Source organism: Schistocerca nitens, chromosome 4 (genome assembly GCF_023898315.1).
Source record: "Schistocerca nitens isolate TAMUIC-IGC-003100 chromosome 4, iqSchNite1.1, whole genome shotgun sequence".
NCBI lineage: Eukaryota > Metazoa > Arthropoda > Insecta > Orthoptera > Acrididae > Schistocerca > Schistocerca nitens.
Window position 1 is genome coordinate 541,179,796 of NC_064617.1, and position 18,665 is coordinate 541,198,460.

The 18,665-nt window shown below is 40.0% G+C and overlaps 1 protein-coding gene across 2 annotated transcripts in view; it reads right to left on the reverse strand.

Moving 5' to 3' along the window:
• The window catches only part of LOC126252107 (disks large-associated protein 5-like), a 175,636-nt gene that overhangs the window by 144,152 nt on the left and 12,819 nt on the right, over positions 1-18,665 (reverse strand). For both annotated transcript variants that reach the window (XM_049952969.1, XM_049952970.1), the window contains exons 2-3: positions 10,912-11,243; positions 7,580-7,679 (exon numbers count right to left, since the gene is read on the reverse strand). In XM_049952969.1, the coding sequence (XP_049808926.1) occupies positions 7,580-7,679; positions 10,912-11,243 (432 nt within the window). The remainder of the gene's footprint in view (positions 1-7,579; positions 7,680-10,911; positions 11,244-18,665) is intronic.

An 18,665-nucleotide genomic window follows, 5' to 3' on the forward strand; every position in this document is an offset into this window, starting at 1 on the left:
AAACTTCACAAGAGACAAACCTAGAATGGTACACAAGTTGAACAGCACAATCCATCATTAAAATTACAAAAAACAATTGGATAGATAAAAAAATAAAAATCTACTCATCAAGTGGCGGCAGGAGAACACACAAATAAAAGTGTTACATGGTTGAAGGGGAAAAAAGAGGGATGAAGGGAAAGGAACTGGAGAGTTTTAGGAAAAGGAAGAGAGTTCGGAAAAGTCAGCCAGAACACTGGGTCGTGGGGGAGGAGACTTACCAGACTTCTCGTGCCATCCATTAAGTCTCCTCCGATTCAGGTTTTTTCCCCGAATTCTACGCCTTTTCCTAAAACTCTCCAGTTCCTTTCCCTTCATCTCTTCTGCCGAAAGAAGGAGTCACTGGCTCAAACCTTACCGAAGTGAAACTGTCTTATATGTGTGTTCTCTTTCTGTCACTTGGGGAGTAGATTTTTTAAATTTACACAATTACATGATATTGTAAAAAAAAAAAAAAAAAAAAAAAAAAAAAAAAAAAAAAAAAAAAGGATGGAACACCACAAACATAGCTCCAAGCTTAGTTGAGCATATATTCAACTTCATCCATTTTAAATCTAAATCCTTGTTTCAAATCCTCCAGTGTAGTTCTGTGCACGCACGCCTTTGACAAAGGCCTTACTGGCCAAATGCTTTATTTGTGACAGCCTTTTTGTTCTATCTACCCGCCACTCAGCATCTCCGCTATACGGTGAGTAGCAACTTTCCTTTTTATAATTCTGTTACATTCCATCCTGGATTTTCCATTGTTTGATTATCTGTTCTTCATTTATAGAGTCAATATCTGGCACTTGTGGCCTAACGAACTTAATTCCTTGTTTCAGGAGATATTTAATGTTATATGCTAAACCCGAATCACTGCCTGAAAAGACAGCTTGTAATTTGAACAATACACACGGATGTAACCAAAATCATGGGATCTCTCTTAACACAGTGTCCGACCTCGTTTTGCCCAGCATGTTGCAGCAACTTTTATGGACTGAGCAAGTTGTTGGAAGTCTCCTGCACAAATATTGATTGATGTTGCCTCCTTAGTAGATTTGTCGGTGCAGGAGTTTGTGCATGGAGTGACCTCTCAATTATGTCCCATAAACGTTCGATGGGATTAGTGTTGCGTGATTTGTGTGACCAAATCATTCGTTCAAACTGTTCAATCATGTATCTGTAATTCTGGACTAACTATGGCCGGTGGTCAAAGTAACCCCAAAACAGAGAAATCTGTGCACATGACCTCTGAAATCTTAAATTACTGCCAGATATACACATGTGAACAAAAAACTGATCAATGGTCAGTTTTGTGGATTAATTGTGTAACTCACATTATATAGTTAGAAAGACTGATGGCATTCCAGTTAAATGACATCAGTAAATTTTTCACAACCAGATTTTAAAACACTTTTTCTGGAGGATGGATTAATTGGCACTACATAGCACTATCTAGTGGTAAGGTTCAACTGAGAGCCAGCAGAGCTGTAAAAGTTCTGGTGTACGAGTGGTCAGTAACCATGATGGTCAAAGTATACACAGTTTATGATATTGTTATATGATCCGACATATCATTATTTGCTGTTTTTGTGGTACAAGAACTGGTTTGGTTTGTGTTACACAAATTTTATGTTACTTCCTCAAATGGAATGCTAAATGTGTCAAAATCTGCTGTTGCACAGAGAGATGGATTACATTAGATGGACTTGTTAATATACACAGTATTAATTCCATTCAAGACTGTTTATGTAGTCAATGTTGCTGCCCATTACAGAGAGATGCTACTGACAGTTCTGAAGAGCTATGTTGCATGTATAGATCATGTTTGTGTTACATGCAATGCATACTTCTTAAGGCTCATTCACACTGGCCGTCATGTCTTGGCGCATCGAAACATCTTTTAACTTATTTCATATGGCGGCATTTGCACTGGCCATCACGACAGAGCACCCTCAAGGTTTCTCAAGAACAAAGTTTTGATGGATCACATGATTGTTCGTTGCCCTTCACGTGACTCCAGGCTTATTTCCTTCCGATTCACAGCCATGCTGTCATCCTCCCATCTCCGTTTCGTCATGCATGCATTAGTTTGTGGTTTCCGTGGTCGATATCAGTTTTTAGTCTACGTTTTTACTATTTATTCGTTAAGACTGTACACTGTTCAGCCATGCGAGTTGAGATCATGATTTGAACTGATTTGCTGTGACATGACGCACTGTGTGAATACACCGTGACGAGATGGTGCTGTAACGGTGTGTGTGAATTGGCCTTTATTCCCAAGCAGTACTTCAGTGAAAGTTAACATCAAAGAGGCTTAGCTTCAAGAGATAGTAATTAATTTAATCAATTGTAAACAAATATCTAACTGAAGCCAATGAGAGTTTGGGAACTAATCTACATTTGTATCTGCACCACTCTCTATAAATACCTACTAGGTGCACGACTGAGCCGGCCGGTGTGGCCGTGCGGTTCTAGGCGCTTCAGTCTGGAACCGCGTGACCGCTACGGTCGCAGGTTCGAATCCTGCCTCGGGCATGGATGTGTGTGATGTCCTTAGGTTAGTTAGGTTTACGTAGTTCTAAGTTCTAGGGGACTGATGACCACCGATGTTAAGTCCCATAGTGCTCAGAGCCATTTGAACCATTTTTTTTTTTTTTTTTTTGCATGACTGAGGGTGTTTCCCCACTGAACCACACATTGTGTGTCTCTTTCCCCTCCATTCACATTTGTAGTGCAGAAAGAATATTATTGTTTAAAAGCTTACATGCACATTGCTGTAATTTGTCTAATTTCATCTTTGCAGACACGATGGGAGCATAATGTAGGGCAGATAGTAATGCATTGTGAGATTCTTCACTTCACTAATCGTTCTTAGAACTCTGTAATTCTGCCTGTATGGAATAGTTGGCATCTATTAGTCTACAGTTCAAACTAACCAGTATTTGCTCGATTGATGCTTTTACATTCATTCAGTACTGTCTTTGCAAAATGCTGTGCCCTGTAGAAGCACAGTTGACAGGGCACGCATGGGGAAAGAGGTAGAGGCCAGTGGGCAGGCACTGTACGGGAAGTGCTGCTCTAAACTGAAGCCTACGCTTACAGGTTTTGTAAATATTAAATGGAGCCTCTCCACACCCACACTTGCATGGTGACTATTCAGAAAGATCTGTCACCCTCCTTTGATTAGTATCTAAAAAAAATTCACTGAAGATGCAGCGATTTGTTTCCACTTGGCTTCTTAACCATTTATAACTTTCAGAAAAGTGTCAGGAGTACCGAATTTTGAGTGAAACACATTTCTCTGGTTGTCATGTTAAAATTTGCTTCTTGTGGCAAAACACAGTGGAGTATACAGTGTCATCCCTCTAACATATTGTGCAGACACAAATGCGAGACATTTCTGAAACAGTGGTTTATTAAGTGAAGAACTGAGAAAAAGTGAAGTCAGTAGCTTATTAGAAATGCACTTCCTCCATATAAAATAAACTTATATTGTCTTCACTTATGTTGTTCCACAACCCATAGCATTTCTCATTTCACCAGCTATCGACAGTCCCTAAAAATAACAGTCTTTCATCAAAAATGTCTGCGGTTAGTCGATCAACACAGTAGAAAGTGAACTTTGGCACAATAACCATATAGTAGTGTGCTATCATTTGCAAGAATCTCAAACAGTTTATGAAATATGAGGAATGTAGTGAATATTTCATTCTGGATTTGTCACTGGCACGGCACAACTGCAAATGAGTGTGCTGCACCAAATTAATTTTCTTGAGATTGGTGACAGAGACCTCCACCCAAGTATGAAGAAAATTTCAAGATGTTAGTTAAATTTCATATGTAGCAACATACTACATAATTTGCACCTAATGCAAAATCATGGCAACCGAGTAGTTTCTGTAAAATCATTTGAGAAAGATTGCAGGGCATGAGCCTCGATTCTGTCATTGCCGACCGACTCAAAGATTACAAACACTTGCCAGCAGCATGTTACAAACGAGTGAACTTTCTCAGCGCTTTGGATGGAAACTGGTAACTGCAAATCAGCTATCTTATCCTGCACAAATTATATTAATCCCAAGCATCAGGGTAATGTTTTACAATGGGTTCCAAGTGTTATCTAAGGCATTGCCTATACACACTTGTTGACTTTTCCCATTATCTTGCCAATTAAGTCTGACACCTGCATTTACTGACCCTATGTGACCACTGTATTTCATACACAAATATTTGGGTGTAACAATTACAGTATACTCATTTTCTTATTTTGTGTAGTGGCCAATTTTACGTTTCTGAACATTTAAATCAAGTTGCCACTCCCTTTAAAACTTTGAAATGATATGAAGATCTGACTGGATATTTGTGCCGCTTTTTTCAAACAGTACTTCACTATCAATAACCATTTGCAAAATTTCTAATGTTACAGTTAATATTGTCCGCAAACTTAATATGCAACTTTAATAGTTAAAATCTGACAAACTTTGTTGTTAGTCTAATTGGAGAACCAAAATAATTGGAAAACTAAGGAGCATTTTATAGTGAAGCTAAATTCCTGAAAACCATGGTAAAATTTTGGGAGATCTTTGACATTACCCCCCTCCTCTCTTCTATTGTTTTAACTGTCTGACTGAAAATAACAGTCAAAGCCTAAGCATCTCAAGCATTTAGGATGGAATTTTTAATATGAACCGATTCCTGTTGATAAATCTACTCAAGATAATCTAAAATGCCTGATCACACAGTACTTCCTCTGCACCTACAGCACTTTGACACTGATGCTATGCCAAAGACCTAGAAACAGTAAAAAATGGTTCAAATGGCTCTGAGCACTATGGGACTTAACTTCTGTGGTCATCAGTCCCCTAGAACTTAGAACTACTTAAACCTAACTAACCTAAGGACATCACATACATCCATGCCCGAGGCAGGATTCGAACCTGCGACCGTAGCAGTTGCGCGGTTCCGGACTGAGCGCCTTAACCGCGAGACCACCGCGGCCGGCCCTAGAAACAGTAACATACACTAGGTGATCAAAAGTACTCTGACACCTCACTGAAAATAACTAACAAGTTTGTGGCGCCTTTCATTGTTAATGCTGGAATTCCATATGGCCTTGATGACAGCTTCCACTCTCGCAGACATACGTTCAATCAGGTGCTGGAAGGTTTCTTGAGGAATGGCAGCCCAGTCTTCACGGACTGCTGCAGTGAGGAAAGGTAGCAATGTCGGTCAGTGAGGCCTGACATGAAGTCAGCATTCCCAAAGGTGTTCTATAGGATTCAAGTCATGACTCTGAGCAGGTCAGTCCATTACAGGTATGTTATTGTCGTGCAACCACTTCGCCACGGGCTGGGCATTATAAACATGTGCCCGATCATATTGAATGATGCAATTGCCATCCCCAAATTGCTCTTCAACAGTGTTAAGCAAGAAGGTGCTTAAAACATCAATGTAGGCCTGTGCTGTGATAGTGTCACACCAAACAACAAGGGGTGCAAGCCCCCTCCATGAAAAACATGACCACACTGTAACACCACCACCTCCGAATTTTACTGTTGGTACTACACACGCTGGCAGATGATGTTCACCGGGCATTCGCTATACCCACTTCCTGCCATTGGATTGCCATGTTGTGTACTGTGATCCGTCACTCCATACAGTATTTTTCCACTGTTCAATTGCCCAATGAGTACGCTCCTTACACCAAGCAAAGTGTCTTTTGTCATTTACCGGTGTGATGTGTGGCTTATGAGCAGCCGCTTGGACCATGAAATCCTACAATTGTGGGTAAAGGTACTTTTTATCTTATGGTCATAATGATGGGTCTCTAAACTCTCCCAAACGTATATTTCCTCCGGCCAATGAGAAGTACAGCCCTCTATCACCCAGGAAGTGCAGCAGAGAAGTGTGTCGCCAGTCACATGCTCTTCCTACATGGAATGCATGGTTGCAACTCTACGCCTATGTTATTCCAGGAAGGCATGGTTAAATTTCTGAAGATCTTCTCCAAAAATCTAGATCTCAAATCACGCAATACTGAATCCACCAATTCTTCAGCCCATCTATAGGAGATAACAGCTGCTGGTCAGGAATTTCCAATTCCCTTTTATGGTGGTAGCCACCCAACCACAAAACTACTCAACAAGCTGAAGTATAAGCGAACACTGCTTCCATACCATCCACCGAAGCTACAGCTCAACAATACAACTGCAGAGTTTTTTTTATCAGGTGCAGCAGTGGATCGGAAACTTTACCACACTGAAAACCCCCGGCTACCAAGAGGTTTCTTCAGCTGGATTGCCAAGGTCAGTGTGCGTGTAGGCAAGCAAGACTATTCTGCCTGAACTATGCACACAAACACTGACGACAATTTTGATATAGAAGACTAAATATAAGCTGGACGAGCCCCTTGCAGTACCATTGTGTGAACTAGCTGAGGTGACAGAAGGTGTTAATTCAATGTAATATTTTACCGCATTATGTATTTTTACTAATAAAATTTTAATATTAATCATTCAATTACAATTTCTTTCACTTTAAAACAGCAATATCACTTTTCAACCTGGAACTTCCACAGTCCCCGACACTTGGCCTGAAACTTCCATTGTCACATACTGATTCCTCTGGACCTTCTACTACCCAACAAATATTACACGCACCACCAACAGTCGAATAGAGATAAGTGAAAGAACTGTACACATGATATCATACGTCCATAGTTCACTATAAAGCTTATCTGTCCTTTGTATTGATACTTAATATGCTCAATGTGATCACCTAGTCCTAGACTTCGCTTTCTTTCATTTCACAGCATGTACATTAGTACATACAGATTTCACATTATCTTTCTATTAAAAAAAAACAAAAAAAAAACACACACACACACACACACACACACACACACACACACACAGACGAGATTGATTTTTCACAATTTTCACTTTGCTTCCTCCCATCCTTATGGGAAAACTGGATTTCACAGACGTCTCTTGTATGAAATCTAATGCTCTTTCACATGGTCGAAAAGTAGTTGTAGTTGTTGTTGTTGTTGCTGCTTTTTTTTTTTTTTTTTGGGGGGGGGGGGGAACATGAATGTTTTTTGAGTGGGTGGGCACTTTCGACATTTTCACAAAAGGGCCAAAAAATACTGCTGTTTTTCAGCGTGCCCTAGTATCAACAGTGTTCATCAGAAAAACAAACCTGACCAGTGCATTTTGTGGAAAATTTTGTCTACTTTGTTTTTCGAAGGTGACTACTTGGGACAGAATACAATTTTCAATATGTAAGCAAAAAAACTGAGAAAGTGTGAAAAAAATTTGAGTTTTTTGCATGTTTTGGTGTGAAACCAACCTCTCACATGGCAATAAATATAAAATTCACATTCAGCAAACCAAAAACATGTAGAATTCCTGAGAAACATAACTTCTACAACTCAATATCTTAACGGAAAAAAATCACCATTTGTACAATAAGCACAATACGTACAATAAGCACAAATAACTGTAGTACCAGTTAAATACTGCTAAATATAAACTTATAAAAATTATTAGTGGCTTACCTATTTTCTCCACATTCACAGAACATGGTGTTAGTGTTATCTTCAAATCTGTTTTCTGCTTATGACTGGACATGGGGAGCGGTGCAATGCCTTTGGGTGCCTGAAGGAAAATTGTTTGCATATACAGAACAGCAGCAAATGCTGTAAAATGCATTTATAGTTAAATTTCCTTGCAAACTAAACAAATTTTTATTTTACACAAAATGGTAATGTCCATTTTGACAATGTAATTTTGGAAGACAGGTCTCATTGCATTAATGTACAGATTGCTTTGATAAATGCAAGTGACTTTTGTCAGTATACATTTGTTGCTAGCACCACCAACCTAACCCCATATGGGAAGTCACATGCTCTGCCTGTCACAGGCCAGAACAAGATGGGAAGTGGGAGCAACACCTCTCTAATAAACTGTGGACCAATTGGCTTAGCTGGTACAGCCTTGAAAGATATCTTGCCAGTTACAGCGAAGACACCAACAGCAGATCCAGCTGAGCAGCAGTCATTTGGAACGGCGAAAGACGCAACACTCAATTGTGAGGATAATACAGAAGCAGTCTTATAGAAGCTCTTAAAGGTTGCAGCCTCCACCATTCTTCTCACGTTGTGTACATCATCACATCAGATATTTATGCGACTCGCGATTCTCAAGAAATGAAAAATTGCTGGTTTGATTAATGACGTCTACTAAAGCAAAGAAAAAGGTCAGACAATGTGGTGCTGGAAGTACATTAAATACTGGAGCATGGAGTGTGTGGGGAATCAACAAACAGCAAGAATTAAAACACAAACTAAAGTTTAAGTTGAATTAGCAGTGATAAAAAGTAAAAAGTTACAGGAATCTGGAATTATTGCATATTCCATATTCAAAAGTGGCATAGATACAGACAAGCATCAGCAATAGTTTGAAACTTAATAATAAAGGAACTGAAATAAACATTTGTAACTCTACGCATATTACTAAAAGAACAATGCCTAGATACCAATTAACAGGAGACTACCCGACTTCCTGCAAATGTCTAGGCAGTTCAACAAGAAATGGACACTGCAACAGTTACAAGAAGAACTTCACAAAATCCATATATAAAATTTGTGTAAACAATAGGAATGTTTTGGGGGACTTCCGAATAAGGACAGGAAAAGCCACAGCTGAACAGGTTTCACAAAACAATGGAAAAGTAATACTTAACTGTATCAGACAACATTTAATAGACATTCCTATATCTCTTTCAGAATTAAAAGTAGCATCTTTGAACACAAACATATCTAAATATACATGGAAAAAAGATGAATCAAACATATAATAGATTATATTTCATCTAAGGACAATTCAATTGAGGAAACTAACGAATACAAGACAGAATGCTGGTCACTACTCACCATCAGGAGAAATGTTTAGAACTGCCGACAGACACACACGAAATTGATGACATTATGGAGTGGGGAAAGTTGAAAAAGAGGAAGGGCAGGTTACTCATACTGCTGAATGAGAGGATTATGTGTATGGCATCTCTGGTGAAGCTCTGAAAGACAAGCATCATCACTGTTTGATGGCGACAGAAGAAAGGGGACATAATTCGGTAGAATTAAGTTTTGGGCATTTCTGTTATCCATTAAATATAAGAAAATTTCTGAACTTTAGTTGTCTATAAATGAGGAAGTGTGTGTGTGTGTGTGTGTGTGTGTGTGTGTGTGTGTGTTAATAAAATAAATTTAAAAATTGTGGAGAAGGGCAAAAGTGTACAAGAAGTCTATGTATCAATGTTATTTACACGTGTTTTGATACACAGATTTAAAAAAAAAAAATTTTTTTTTTTTTAGCTACTCCTCTTCAGAGGTGGTGTGAGTGGAGTTCATCAGCAGAAATCCAGACATCACAGCAAGCACTACATATTTGTCAGTTCCATAAGGACTGCTAAGGGGAAACTCCCAATACTTCCTATTGGAGAGTGTCTCCATGGACATTCAGGGACAATAATACAAAAACAGGAGTACCACGTAAAATGGAAGTTGATGACAGTCTGAGTTTTGCTTTAAGTCACAAAAGTACACCAGGCTTGTAAAATGTTAATTTGACTGTTTCAGAATAAAATAACGCAAACAAGGATAACCACTGTAACTGAACATTTATTTCTTTCTTCAGTGTGACAGTACTGAAGGCAGAGATGTCGCAGGTTGAGAAATATGGGGAAATAGTGCACACTGTAAGGTAAATGAAAGGCTGCAAGTTAATTTGCATTTTATCAATTTCATATATCACTGTGTTTAAAGATAATATGTTGAAGGAAGTCAAGGACAAGTTTCATGAAAGGAACAATGTTTTATTGACTTTCAACAGGTACCAGGAGGTGAAGCGTAATTCACACTAGAAAATTTAAGGAAAGTTCTCACTGCAAGAACTGAGCACTTGAATACTTGCAGAGTCTGAGTAGTTCATTCCTGTAAACTTTAGTGTGTGTCTATATATACATATAAAGCAGACCAGATGATGTGAAGAACAATATACAAGTGGATGAAAGTGTTCAGAGTGAGACATTTGCTCTATTAACCACACATTATTTTACAGGGTAGGAAAGATACTGTAAAATAATTTCATCAGAAGCAATAGGCAACACAGCACCTAACAAAATAGTTGCACAAACACACATACATTTGTAGAACCAGTAACAGAAGTCTTGTTATGAATTCAGGGCAAGAAATATGAGGTAGTATTTTTTGAACAAGAAGGTATTTTTCATTTAAGATAAGGATAACTTTTGTACTTACAGAATAGCATTATTACATCAAATTGTAATCTAATGGATGAATGTAATATGTTTTGATGTATGAAAGTGGCAGCTGTATCAGATCTCAAACAATAGTGCAAGCAAAGGGTATTTGAGCATAGCAGAGGTCCACATTTATGACCAATAATGTTAACTAATACACAAACTGAAAGAGTAGTGCAAAAGGACATTTTGGGTATAATGAGACATTTTTATATACTGCAAGTTTGTAAAGGACCAATTTAGTAATTTTATTTGTGCACACCAATATTGGATTAGAGTCCCGTCTACCACAAACTTTCACTAATTGTGGTATTTCCTTTAGGTGTGGAAGTTGTCCAAGGTAAAAATTACACCAAACAAATGTCTACCAGGTCACAAACCTACAGAAGAACACAGTTGGTGTGGGAGATACTTTCAAATATATGACAATATCAAGCTGACAGTACAATTGGTATTTTAGTTTGAGTTATCAGAAAAACATACCACTGAACAGATGAAAAAACTGGGAAAGAAAGAAAACACATATTAAGAACTATGTAAAGCCATTAATACAGATTCTATCCTGACCTTGAATTTAAAATTATTTGGTGCAAGTTTAGGCAGCTCATTTTTCTTCTGGATAGTAGCAGTTGGATTTAATTTTGCTGTTCTGCTCATAGACCGTGTTACACGTACAGCAGAGGTAGCTGGTTTTTCTGGTAGAACATCCAGCTTCTTCGATGTCTTTGTTTTAAGCAGAGCATCCGTTCTAAAAGGTGACCTCATTTTGTAAGGTGACCCAATGTTATGACGAACATGAGTCACAATAAATGGCTTTCTCTTTGTTTTATTTTTCTTTTCAGCTTCCTCTCTGGTCCTTTTCCACGCCTCCAGCTGTCTCGCACGAACATCTTTCACAGCTGAAAAAGAACAATTAAGTACATATTTCCAAAGGAACTAAGACATGAAGAAAAGCTCTTTCACAGCCTTAAAAAAAATCTTAGACAGACCAGTATTTGACCCTTGACCTTTCAGTTTCAAGGATTTTCTGCCAGATCATGAGGCCTGACTTGACAATGGAAGTAATACAAACAGTTCATTTCATGATACTCAAATTTCTGAAGCACATGATAATCTTGTTGACTTTACGGACCAAAATTTAAAAACATAGACTAAAACTGATCAATCTGGAAAAATATACACTTTTACAGATTTTACTGACCACTTTCCATTGTTGCAACTGCCTTTCAACAAATTACTGATAAGGAACATAAAATACCTATTACTAAAACAGGACTTTCTTAGTTAAGGTTTGCAGTCAGTTTACATCACAAGGAAGCATTTACTAATAAAACTTTAATTTATAATGAAGGCATTAATATTGTTCCATCATTATGCAACTTCTCAAAACAAGTTGACACCTTACATGTACATAACAGGTCTCAAATTAAATTTAACACTGGATATACATATTCCTCCACCCTCCATGAGCCACGAACCTTGCAACTGGTGGGATGGCTTGTATGCTTCTGATACAGATACCCATACTGCAGGTGCAACCATAATGAAGGAGTGTCTTGAGAGGCCAGACAAATGTGCTTTTCATGAAGAGGAGCAGCAGCGGCCTTTTCAGTAGTTGCAGGGGCAACAGTCTGGATGACTGACTGATCTGGCCTTGCCGTGCTGGTACCACAGCTGTAATTTTTCAAGAGGGCATGCAGTACTACTGCATGGTTAAATGATGGTGGCATCCTCTTGGGTAACATATTCCAGAAGTAAAATGGTCTCCCATTTGGATCTCCAGGCGGGTACTACTCAATACGATGTCGTCGTTAGGTCAGAGTATGGGATGCTGGATCCCTTAATCGTGCAGGTAGGTTAGAAAATTTTAAATAGGGGATGGATAGGTTGAAGTTACATATTGTGGCAATTTCTGAAGTTTGTTTGCAGGAGGAGCACGACCTCTGGTTAGGTGAATACAGGGTTAAAAATACAAAATCAATGAGGAGTAGGTTTAATAAGCTAGGTTGGTTGATTAAAGGGACCAAACTACTACATCATCGGTTCCTTTTTTCTTGAATAGACAGGTCTACGAAACTGTAAATCAGAGGAAAACCCAAGTTCTACAAAAGCTAGACAGGACAAGAAAGAAGAAAGAGGGAGGGGGAATACAAGAAGAAAGGCTGGCGAGATGCCCTATCTAGGGAGCAGTTGGAAACCTCCAAAAGCAAAACGCAATGAAGGGGCATACATCAGTAACATACTTGAAAAGCTGTTGTTGGTGCCTGATCCTCAATGGAGGGACCCCAGCCTCTGCGAGTAAGATCTCCAAAGGGCTAGTTCGCAAGGCTTCACTCAAAAGTAGAACCCTGCAGTGGTGTATCAGATCCACTATGCTGAAGGTGATGCTAAACTGTATGCCAGATGCCCATAATCAAGACAGGACTGTATTAGGGCTCTGTAAAGCAGCACAAGGATAGTTCGATCTGCACCCCAGCTGGTGTTACTCTGGCAGAAAATTGCATTAAGGTGCAGCCAGCACTTTTCTTTAAGCTAGCGAAGACTGGGACTCCACATCAAAGAAGCATCGAAGGCAGTTCTAAAAAAAACTGTACATCTCTACCACACTGAGAAGCTGGTTGTCGAGGTAAAGTTCTGGCTGCGGGTAAATGGTACAATGTCAATTGAAGTGCATGAAGTGAGTCGTAGCAGCTGAAAACTGAAACCCACAGGTGAGGGCCCATGACTGTGCCTTGAAGTCAACATTCAGCAGAACTCACACTATAAGAGTAATAGCAGAGGCAGAAGCGATCAGCATGCAAGGAGGGTGCTGCTGAGGACCCCACAGCTGTTGCTAGACCACTGATGGCTACTAGAAAGAGAGGGACACTCAGTACAGTGCTCTCCAGGACCCCATTCTCTTGGATATGGGGGGCAGGGTTAAGTGGGAAGCACCAACTCGAACCAGAAAGTATGGTGCAACAAGAAGTTCCGGATAAAAATTGGGAGCAGACCCCCAGAGACCCGAACTGTGTAAGGTAGAGAGAATGTGGAGACGGCCATAAGGTGTTGACTGGTGGCAAAAGCTGTTCAAATGGCAGACTTCAGGTAGACAAGATTATCAATAGTGAAACGGCCTTGGCAAAAAAACCACCCTGGGGCAAAGCCAGAAGTCAGACTCAAGGAGCCAAAACAGCTGCTGGCTCACCATGCATTCGAGCAACTTACGGAGAACATTGGCGGAGCTAATTGGGTGATAACTGTATCTCTAGAGGGTGCTTACCTGATTTCAGTACTGGGATTATGACACTGTCTCACTGCTTCAGATTCAGTTAAAGATGGCAAGGTTATGACAAAGACAATTGTAATAAAACTGGTTAACCATAACCAGTACAGAGATGTACTAACCGACCTTGGATCATATGAAATGACCAATTACCAAGTTGAAGATTCAGAAACCAGAAGTCCTCTACCATATAGCTACATGAAAACGTATAAACGTCAACATACATAAATGCTCAACGTAATTACAATTATGATTCTGGACTTCTCAAAAGGATAAGCAGTGATACACAATTATTTGTATTTTATTTATGAAACTTATATTTCAAAGTTGATTTTGCACATATTGTTAGAGGTAAATCTTTGTCTTTTGAGCAGCGAGTGGTACGAGTTGGAAGTACGAGGATGGAGTACAAGTTGTGTGTGTTGTGTTAGCACTATGGTTTATGCTGTTCTGAAGTGAAATGACAAAATGTGTGTGTCCAACTACAGAATGCACACCAGTGTTCATATTACTTAACTAAATGAGCCCAAGCATCCTCTAGACTAGTATGAAAAGCTACATTTTAGAATGGACTATGAGCCTACAACAAAGAAGAAGAACAAAAGATTAGTATTATGAAAACAGTTAGGCTAACTCACATTCTACCTCTGCTACCTCTCTCTGCAGTGTGTAACTAACTCAGTATGCCAAGTACTGTGAAAATGTGACCAACTGCACAAATTATTAACTTACTTTTAAATTAACAAATCAACTTTGGGGTATAAGAGGGTGGTGATGGTAAGACAGTCCACAGATGGGTGCTTTATCATTTGACAGTGGATGCAGGCTGACCCTGGAGCTTTATCAGAGAAGTGGGCTAGGACACTGACGAATTCCCACTCAGTGAATGGAGCATTATACGGCTCCAGGTGGTGCGTAGTAAAAGATAATTACTTTCGTTCCACCAGCTGTTTTAAGGCATGAAAGGCAGGTTGGTAATGTCACTTGCTGAAACTCTAACATAACGCAGAGCAAAATGTTCAGCGGCAGTGTCTGGGTCAGTGTAAACAGCACGATTCAAGGTACGATTTTTTACCCTCCACGCTGCCTTCCAGTATTAAATTGGTGTCTGGTATCAGTAGAGATGTCTGATCTTAGTCCAAACCTGCAAAGGTGAGACACAGGGTCTGATGGTTGAAACGTACCATACCCAGCAGTCTTACTTTCATCATTTTATTAGGTGGTGGACCTGTGCACATAGCTGCTTAAAAGGCAACGAGTTGTTCCACTGATGGGTGCCACTTATGGCATTTGAGAGACCACCTATGATCTCTAATGCCCTCTGTGATTTCTGATGACCACAAAGGTACCGTCTTCAATCGGGCTGGGAAGGAACAGGGGATCTCTGCATCAGCTTCCAAGAGAATGGCTGCAGTTTTAGTCTGCACTACCTAATTGGTATCTCCATGCACCAAAGAGCAAAGGGCAACAGCAAAGGCAAAAGCACCCCAGTCAGCACAGTTGAGAGCACATCTGGGTAGATGTCCAGGGGAGTGACACTGAGGGAGGAACAGAAAGATCGAGAAGTGGTCACTGCTACACAAGTTGTCATTACTCACCAGTGAATGGATGGGAGAAGACAAGAGCTACAGATGGACAGGTCAATGGCTGAGAAAGTGCCATGTGCCACACTGAAGTGTGTGGGGTCACTAGCATTCAGGAGACAAAGATCAAGCTGTGCCAGTAAGTTTTCAAGGTCTTTATCACAGCCAGCGATCTTAGTTTTAACCCACAAAATATTATGGGCATTGTAAGCATCCAAGATTAGGAAAGGTGGGGGAAGCTGAGAAGCCAATGCAAACAGTATGTTACAAAACACTTCACCACTGCACATGGTAATATCCTCAAATGCCCTTATCCGAACAACCACAGCATCCAAAGGTATTAAAAGGCACAAGTTCACTATCATGTCTAGAAGTTACGTGCAATCTCTTCCAGACACCTTATCACAGGTAGCACAATTCTTATGACATCCCTGGTATCCAAGAAGGGCTACAGTGCACATTGCTGGGAACCAAATCTCCTGAAAGGCAATGCTGAAGGCAGGGGAAGTGCTTAAAAGATGATGCAGCTGAGCCAGGTGGTGGAAAAAACCACTACAATTTCACTGGAGAATAATGTTGTCTATGTACTGTGAGACCATGAAGGGACCAAGGAGGCAAGTTATACCGCAGGGTCATCTGCTCCCACTGGCCGAGAAATTAAGGCATCAAAATACATAGGTTATGGGTTCCAATGTGTGGTGTGACCCAGGGCCCATCAGAATGTCTGCCTCGGATGCAGGTGCGAAACAGACAGGATCTGCTGGTGCGGGCCACCAGAATATCTTCTTCCTTGGAGGACTACTACTTATCTTTCCTCCTCTTAGAGAATTTGGATCCCTGTGAGGGCTTCTCTGACTTAGTTGCAGGTAATTATGATGATCGCGAAGTCCTGCGACCAGCAGCCTGTGGCTCCTTCAATCACTGGCTGGCATCCAGTTGTAGACCAGCAGAAGCCATGGAAGGAAGTGTTTTGAGAGACAGAGTCCATTTGCAGACTAGAAGAACTCTGAAGGAAGTGTCCCGAGGGACCCCTTACTCGCAAGAGAAGCCAGAGGAAGGTGATTTGTCTCTGGCTAGGAGGTGGAGATCAATGTGCCCAGTGGGTGGGAGGCCAACAGTCCCAAAGTAGGTGTGGGGCTGTGTAACACCCCAATTATAGAACCCATAACGAACACCCTTTTGTTGCACAAAGAAATAGAAAAATCAGTCATCCTGACAGTGATGACAGCTACTGACAACAAAATTTACACTATTGACAGGTTGATTAACAGGAATGTTATGTAAATACTAATGCTTATCACAAACAAAGGATTGAATGGAAGAATACCATATGATACAAAACAAAAACTTTAAAGAAAGAATTCACAACTTATTACTGTTGTTGTTGTTGTTGTTGTTGTTGTTGTTGTCGTCTTCTGTCCTGAGACTAGTTTGATGCGGCTCTCCATGCTATTTATCCTGTGCAAGCTTCTTCATCTCCCAGTACCTACTGCAACCTACGTCCTTCTGAATCTGCTTAGTGTAGTCATCTCTTGGTCTCCCTCTACGATTTTTTTCCCTCCGCGTTGCCCTCCAATACTAAACTGGTGATCCCTTGATGCCTCAGAACATGTCCTACCAACCGATCCCTTCTTCTAGTCAAGTTGTGCCACAAACTCCTCTTCTCCCCAATTCTATTCAATACCTCCTCATTAGTTATGTGATCTACCCATCTAATCTTCAGCATTCTTCTGTAGCACCACATTTTGAAAGCTTCTATTCCCTTCTTGTCCAAACTATTTATCGTCCATGTTTCACTTCCATACATGGCCACACTCCATACAAATACTTTCAGAAATGACTTCCTGACACTCAAATCAATACTCGATGTTAACAAATTTCTCTTTTTCAGAAACGCTTTCCTTGCCATTGCCAGTCTACATTTTATATCCTCTCTATTTCGACCATCATCAGTTATTTTGCTCCCCAAACAGCAAAACTCATTTACTACTTTAAGTGTATCATTTCCTGATCTAATTCCCTTAGCATCACCCGACTTAATTCGACTACATTCCATTATCCTCATTTTGCTTTTGTTGATGTTCATCATATATCCTTCTTTCAAGACACTGACCATTCCGTTCAACTGTTCTTCCTAGTCCTTTGCTGTCTCTGACAGAATTACAATGTCATCAGCGAACCTAAAAGTTTTTATTTCTTCTCCATGGATTTTAATACCTACTCCGAATTTTTCCTTTTGTTTTCTTTACTGCTTGCTCAATATATAGATTGAATAGCATCGGGGAGAGGCTACAACCCTGTCTCACTCCCTTCCCAACCACTGCTTCCCTTTCATGCCCCTCGACTCTTATAACTGCCATCTGCTTTCTGTACAAATTGTAAATAGCCTTTCGCTCCCTGTATTTTACCCCTGCCACCTTTAGGATTTGAAAGAGAGTATTCCAGTCAACACTGTCAACAGCTTTCTCTAAGTCTACAAATGCTAGAAACGTAGGTTTGCCTTTCCTTAATTTTTCTTCTAAGATAAGTCTTAGGGTCAGTATTGCCTTACGTGTTCCAACATTTCTATGGAATCCAAACTGACCTTCCCTGAGGTCGGCTTCTACCAGTTTTTCCATTTGTCTGTAAAGAATTCGTGTTAGAATTTTGCAGCCATGGCTTATTAAACTGATAGTTTGGTAATTTTAAAATCTGTCAACACCTGCTTTCTTTGGAATTGGAATTATTGTATTCTTCTTGAAGTTTGAGGGTATTTCACCTGCCTCATACATCTTGCTCACCAGATGGTAGAGTTTTGTCAGGACTGGCTCTCCCAAGGCTGTCAACAGCAGTGCTAATGGAATGTTGTCTACTCCCGGGGCCTTGTTTCGACTTAGGTCTTTCAGTGCTCTTTCAAACTCTTCACGCGGTGTCATATCTCCCATTTCATCTTCATCTACATCCTCTTCCATTTCCATAATACTGTCCTCAAGTACATCACCCTTCTATAGACACACTATATACTCCTTCCACCTTTCTGCTTTCCCTTCTTTGATTAGAATTAGGTTTCCATCTGAGCTCTTGATATTCATACAAGTGGCTCTCTTTTCTCCAAAGGTCTCTTTAATTTTCCTGTAGGCAGTATGTATCTTACCCCAAGAGATAGATGCCTCTACATCCTTACATTTGTCCTCTAGCCATCCCTTCTTAGCCATTTTGCACTTCCTGTCGATCTAATTTTTGAGACATTTGTATTCCTTTTTGCCTGCTACATTTACTGCATTTTTATATTATCTCTTTTCATTAATTAAATTCAGTATCTCTTCTGTTACCTATGGATTTCTACTAGCCCTCGTCTTTTTACCTACTTGATCCTCTGCTGCCAAAACTATTTCATCCCTCAAAGCTACCCATTCTTCTTCTTCTTCTGTACTTCTTTCCCCCATTCCTGTCAATTGTTCCCTTATGCTCTCCCTGAAACTCTGTACAGTTTT